Genomic DNA, 6,834 nt, shown 5'->3' on the forward strand with positions numbered 1-6,834 from the left:
CCCCAGTTATCCCATAACATGGTACATGTTCCGACCCATAGTCGACCCAATTCTTTAGGTCCTCTTATAAAATTCATGCAAGCAACTACTTTATAGAAAAAAGAACAAAAAGAACGATTCATTAAAATCCATAACTAAATTTCAATAAATATTAAATAATATTGAAATAAATATTTTTAAATTCTTTAATACACAAAAGTTACAGGAAATTATTTTTAGGTTATAGCGAATGATACTAATTTTGATGCAACTGAAATTAGCCTCAAAATTTACTAATATTACTTGTTTAATTTTCAAATATATTTTATTGTATTTTAGTATTAAAAAATATTATAGTAAAATAATTCTATTATATTTTAAAAGAGTGAAATATAATAGAAAACATTAAATCACTAGTAGAAATATAGGTTTTTATAACGGTTCTATTATAACAGATAAAAATTATCCGTTATAATAAGTTGATATTATAACACATTTCTATAAATCAGTTATAATATGAAATAAGATGGCAAATTTGTAAATATATATAAAACCTATTATAACGCATTTTTCTACATCAGTTATAATATTAAAAGTTAAAAATAAGTCCATAACCTATTATAACGCACTTTTTAGAAATTAGTTATAATATCTCCTCCTTTCTAATTTTTTACATTTTCCTAATTTCATTTCAACTTTTCCTTCGTTTCGTTTCTCTCCCCGTTCTTCGTCTCTGAAGCTCCGAACACACCGCATCTCCTCTTCCTTCGTGTCTAAAGCAGCATCAACACCACGCATCTCTAATTTCTCGACACTCCCACACCACGCATCTCTAATTTCTCGGCACTCCTCCCTCCGAACACTCCGTCACTCCCTTCGCGTGACTGTGTTTGTGGTTTAGGCTATAGAGAGGAGAGCTAGGTTAGGGGAAGACGTGTTCGTCGATATCTCCGTGCGAACTGTTAGGACTTGCTGCAAGGTCATGCCACCTGCGCTTTCGGATCCGTTGTCAGCGATTACAGCCACCTCCGATGTCGTTTTGAAGCCATCGGCACCGGAGAATCAGCGCTTCCGGGATCTTAGAGGGCTGCAGTGGCGGATAAATCTTGGCGTGTTGCCGTGTTCAGCTTCGACTTCAATTGATGATTTTCGTCAAGTCACGGCCAATTGTAGAAGAAGGTAAATCCTCAGCTACATTTGAGGTTTTTAGTTTTATTTTTCAGTGATTAATTTTGATGATAACGTATTTTTGTGTGTGAAGTGTGTTTATCGGGGAGATAAATTCGTGGAAATAAAGAATTTTTCATCGCTTTGACTTTGGGTTGTATTCATTAGGTTAAGGGCAACACTATTCATTATGAGTTTAGATTGTTACATCAACAATTTCATTGGTTGAAAATCTATATGATTAATCTGTTCTTTCTCTGGTAGTGAGGATTTCTTGCTGTGTGTTTGATGAATTCTGTGTTTGCCTTGCATTTTGATAATGTGTTTTTCTTGTTAGNTATGCTAGCTTGAGAAGACNCCTTCTGGTTGAACCACATGTTCCAAAGAATGNGAGTAATTNACNCAATCTTGACATTGACAATCCACTTTCACTAAATCCAGGTAAATCTAAGTTTTTTGTACTGTATTTCAGCACCTTACTTGGAGTTAAATCTTTAACCTAATTACAGATCCATGATTCAGTCAGTCTAGTTTCCAGCATGTTTGATATCTATGCTGCCAATGTACACTTTATTGATCCTTTTCTCAGCTGGCTAAACCAGAGCCTCATAATGTACTCTATATTCAGTCTATTTTTTTTAAGGATAAGTAAATGAATGATTATGTTGTTATGGTGGATTATATCCATGTCGCCTGCTTATTTTATGCAAATTCAATTCGTGTAAAGATTAAGATGAGAATTAGTGCATAGTGGCAATCAGTAACTGGTTATGGTAAATGGCAATAAAAGATTTAAAAGAAGAAAATTGTCCTATATTGTGTCGAGGTGTTCATGGAATTCTGTCGTGTAAAAAGCTAATGGTTACTCATCTCTCACTTTTCAGTATAATATATACAATCGAATCTGATATGTAAATTAGCCTTTATATGCATATAGTACATGGAGTCGCTTTTTCCATAATGCAGAGCTGGAGAGAATGGTTGATCGGGATTTATCACGACTATGCCCAGAACATGGTAGTTATTTTCAAGCACCAGGATGCCAAAGCATGTTGAGACGAATTTTGTTGCTGTGGTGTCTCAGGCATCCAGAATATGGATATAGACAAGGTAAAATTATCTGGGCCAGGCAATGAAGCAATGGTGTCTAACAATTCATCAACCATTTTTAATATGCTTCTAATTTTCTTGTGCTGTATTTTTCTTCTAACTCCAAATAAATTTTTCTAGCTAATATTCCTTTATTTTATATATGCTTTATATATGCTGTGATGCTTGTCAAAGAGTTGACTTGCTTTTGATGGTTTTCTTCCAATACCTGACAAGGCAATATGCAGGAAATTTAAAGGTGAGTATAACCACTGATCTTAAGCTCTAGTTTCTGCATACATGGTTTTGGAATTTATGAAGATGCAATGGTGTATTGCATTAAACTATAACTTCATACCTTGCCTCAAAATATATTATTTATAACTTGTCTGGGATTAAATAGAGTTTGAAAGACACAGTATGAGAAAATTGATTAGTGATGATATCAATGAATGATCAGTATGAAAATTGGGGAGCATTGCTACTGTTTCGAAAGTAAGAGTTGAAGAAGAAAATGTAAAGTATGAGACGTCTCATCCTTGATCTCTTTGGTTGTCCTCATATTCAAGCCTTGCTCCTTTAGAATGTATTCTGGTGAGGGTTGAGTCTGGCCAATGAGCTATGGAACACCTTTTTGATGCCTTAGCTTAAATTACAAACACAGTCATGATTTTTTTTGGGTTAATTTACTCCAGTGGGATATGCTACTTATGAAGATAAATTACTTGGATTATTTTATGCTACAATTCATTAATTCCAGGCAATATTTTCAAGTGACATAGGTATACAACTTCTCCCAGGATGATTTTGCTTCAGGATCAAAATAATATGTTCTAATATTATAAAATAGATATCAATATGGTTATTAATAAAGTAACAATCATATTTATTTATTTATTTATATTTTATACTCGTTAAAATATATGTAAATATAATAAATTTAATCATATAATTTATAGCTATTTTTTATTTAATTTTTCTGCTCATTGCTTCTTATAAAAAATGGAGTGTTGGTCATTGTTTAAATTTTACTGTACTTCTATTAAAATTATGTCTTCCTTCCCTGGGAACAATGATAATTACTTCAGAATTTTCGAATTGAAATCTCAAGTCCATGATTACTTTTATATTAATCTTTTTCTATTTCTTTTATAATAAACTTCAGCATTAATTATTATCTGTTCTTTGACTTGTGTAGGTATTGTGTAATATCCAACTGTTTGCTAAAGCTACGCCATTTCTCTTTGCTCCATACTATCAAGATTCTTTTATATGCTCTTCAGATTCCTATTGGATAAAGACACTAGAATCAATTGAGCTTCTTTTATGTAGAAACTTGGCTACAATTTAGTATTGTATAGATAGGTTAATGTAGACTTAGTTGAGATGATTTGTGAGAAGAAATATGTAGACTTAGTTAAGATGATTTAAGATAGACTTAATTAGTAGTTTAGTTCATCAGTAATTTTTATTGGAACTCTTGACTAATAGTTGTTTAACTCTGAACTTGATAATATATCGGGTCTTTGTAGCATTGTTATTTTCAAATTGATGCCAAAACTAAAGTTGTATGGCTCTCCTCTTGTAGCATTGTTATTTTCAAATTTTGAGCTTGTTCACTGGGATTCATTTTTTGTGGCTTCTTTTTGTTTTTCAGTAATTTGTGAATGAAGTCATGCATGCTAATCCTTCAATTATATTTATGGATGAACCAACTATAGATGCAAGGGCAACTGTAGTTGTAATGAGAGCACTGAAGAATGTAGTTAGAACAGGAAGAACTGTCGCATGCACAATTCACCAGCCAAGTATTGATCTATTTGAGCCATTTGATGAGGTAAACTCAATCACTTAACGTAGATTGTGGATTTATAATGAGCCAAGATGTTATGACAGATCCTTTGACCTTTTTATCCAATATTGCTCTATCTTTTTCATCTTAAAAGTGGAAATAAAGCAAGAAAAATAGTATTTATAATTCATATGCATGTGATCTTTACATGATATTAATTCAACTGAGTGCAGACAGAACAAAGAGTTGGTTGAGCAATTAAGTACACCACCACTAGACTCTAGAGATTTGTATTTTCCATCTCATTTTCCACAAAATGGTTTGGAACAGTTCAAAGCATGTTTGTGGAAACAACATTTGTCCTTTTGTTTCTCTTAGACCTCCCCTTGCACTCAGTGTTGGACCCATTGCTAAATTGTTCTATGGTTGTCCTGATAATGCTTTTCAGGTTAACACTCCTTCATCTTTCTACATTTCTTCTTTTTAATTTTGTTATAATTTTAGTAGTAATTTCTATACTGGATATGATTAGAAGTTAAATAATCTCTACAGGTGGCTTTGGAACATCGTATACCCTTCTCCAAAGAATAGGTGCTATAGTGGTATGTCTTGGATCATTTTAAGCAAGTCACATAATTTTTCCTTTAAAATGAGGATCGTTTCCGTCTCTTATGCAGCGTAACAACACAAAGCTATTTGTTGTTGGCACCGGCGTTTCATTGGTAACTTAACACATTATTTGTTTACAAAATACCCTTTTAGCTTATTATAGCCTTTTGGTCTTGGAGTTATGTTGATCTTCAAAATATGTGGAAAACAAAATTAATTCATGTTAGACTTCCTGCAGCGGTTTCATTGTTTTGACAGTTGGATTGAGCTTTTAGGTATCACAGTTTAAGATTTAAGTTAATGGAGAATTATTATATAGATTAGAATTTCTCTTACTATTTCTTCGTATTTCACTCTGTTTCCTAGTCTGATATAAATCTTTTGCTAAGTTCTTGTTTTGAGACTTGATTATGTATTTAGCCATATAACAATGAGTTACTTCACCTAAAAAACATTAAAACGAACTAACAACTAATTACATATAGCAATATGGTGTAACATAGTTAGTAGATAGCTTTCTTCTTTAACCATATGAGTAAGAGTTCATCCTTGATTAAAGTGTATGGAAAAACATGTGTAGAAAAGGTCAACTTCTTAAATAGATTTCAGTATTCCAAGAAATTAATCTTTTGAATCCCAATTGTGAAAAATTTGCTGGAATGTACTCTCTCTGGGCTTATTCTTTTGCACAAGTATAGTTCTCTTCAAAACGTGAATTCACCACTCCTTTTCAAATATTTTCATTCATTAACAAAATAAAGTAACTCTTATTAATATGATTTCTTCGCTACAATCTTTTCTTCAATTCTTGACAAGATAGAAGAAGCATGCCGTTACAAGAGATGTCTAGAGTTTTTATTCTTGGACAATCAAATAAGTTTTCAATTCCTGGGATAACTTTGGTTGAATTTCTCAAATTGTTGATCTCATTCTATTTCCCCCTTTCAATTTTTGTTGGGATGGCTTGCTTTCAAAAGTTCCTCATGTGTTAGTCATTCACGGAGAAAGTGATGGTAGGGTGGAGTGCATAAAGGTTTGTCTAAGATCTAATATATTTGGTTAGTTATTTGCAAGATTGATTACGTAAAACTGGTTGAAAGATATTGACTTGCTATGCTACTTCTCTGATTGTTAGAGAAACAAACCTGCAAAGTGGATTTTGCATAAACTAACATTGCCAATTTCATTTGGGACACACCATTCACTTGTTAAAAGTTTTTAACAGGTTATTATGAAAACTTGTTGCTAGTCAAAGTTCTTATACCACCCATGAAGGTTAGTCTTTTACTGATTTGTTTAAAACCTATGATTTGAATCATTAGGCTTGTTGTATCACTTATGTTATTCGAATCATTTGAAAAGTTAAAAATCATGAGATTTAAATTTATAACCTCTTTCAGTTGGTGTTTCATTTAGTTTATGAAATATTCATATGACAAAATAAAAGAATATTTATAATGATATTGACTTTTTCATTTTAAAGTTTTTCAATGTTCAAACCATTAATTGTTATAGCTAGAGTATAATACACTAGTGGAAAAATAGGATTCCATGTAATCTTGGTTCTTATCTGGTGGCTATTGTTCAAGTTGTAATTAATATCAGGGAGGCAATATTCTGGTAGATAATAAAGGATGCAAAAACTTGCAGACTTTGGGGTATCCAAACATGTCGTTGAGCTGGTAATCTCAGTCTTATTTGCTCTACTATTATTTATATTGCTTTACCTTTGTGAGGCTTCTTGTCTTTGAAAATTTGTTTAAGCAGTGTTTTTTCTTAGATTGTTATTTTAGAATTATGATTCTCGATTTTGATTGGATGAACTGAACTTGTAAACTTTGTGTAATCAAAGTTCTGTTTTAGAATCCTAATACCTGAAAGTGAGCCTTACTTAACAGCATGTCTTGAGTAAATTTAATTCAAAAAGAGCATTCTGACTTGTGTTTTGTATGTACCTTAATTTTCATATATTCAGTTTTCCTTTATTTTACCTTTTATTTTTAAAATTGAGATCGTTACTACTTCTTGCAATACACTATATTTTCTTATTACCATACAACATTAGCATAAAGAAAGAGTTGTCAAGCTGTCAAATGTGGTTTTGAATTGTGATTTAGGAACATGAACTGTCATGGTTGTTTTTCTTTTTGGTCCTTTCATTCATGGTTATTAAAAGTCTCTTTCATTCATAACAGGTT

The 6,834-nt window shown here is 31.9% G+C and overlaps 1 protein-coding gene across 21 annotated transcripts; it reads left to right on the forward strand.

Annotated features, from left to right (window-relative positions):
• Window positions 1-1,317: 1,317 nt before the first annotated feature.
• Window positions 1,318-6,828, forward strand: LOC106762840 (ABC transporter ATP-binding protein/permease PDR18-like). 21 transcript variants are annotated; one of them, XR_002667804.1, is made up of 4 exons: window positions 1,373-4,749; window positions 5,614-5,669; window positions 5,862-5,911; window positions 6,242-6,828. XR_002667804.1 is itself a non-coding variant. In XM_022780737.1 (3 exons), exons 1-3 carry the CDS (start codon window positions 2,124-2,126, stop codon window positions 4,616-4,618), a joined length of 288 nt encoding a protein of 95 aa, XP_022636458.1. In that variant the 5' UTR covers window positions 1,371-2,123; the 3' UTR covers window positions 4,619-6,828. The 21 variants fall into 21 exon arrangements, 1 of the variants encoding a protein (XP_022636458.1); XR_002667805.1 differs by having other exon boundaries at window positions 1,373-4,629; window positions 4,705-4,749; window positions 5,862-6,828; XR_002667808.1 differs by lacking the exon at window positions 5,614-5,669 and having other exon boundaries at window positions 1,373-4,629; window positions 4,705-4,749.
• The last annotated feature ends 6 nt before the right edge of the window (window positions 6,829-6,834 follow it).

Source organism: Vigna radiata, chromosome 5, assembly GCF_000741045.1.
Source record: "Vigna radiata var. radiata cultivar VC1973A chromosome 5, Vradiata_ver6, whole genome shotgun sequence".
In the NCBI taxonomy this organism is placed as follows: domain Eukaryota; kingdom Viridiplantae; phylum Streptophyta; class Magnoliopsida; order Fabales; family Fabaceae; genus Vigna; species Vigna radiata.

Coding starts and splice junctions, on each gene's coding strand:
- LOC106762840 (XM_022780737.1), top strand. CDS start 2,124: ATGGTTGATCGGGATTTATCACGACTATGCCCAGAACATGGTAGTTAT. Junction 2,257..3,956: donor AGAATATGGATATAGACAAG/GTAAAATTATCT, acceptor AACCAACTATAG/ATGCAAGGGCAACTGTAGTT. Junction 4,073..4,579: donor TATTTGAGCCATTTGATGAG/GTAAACTCAATC, acceptor TAATCTCTACAG/GTGGCTTTGGAACATCGTAT.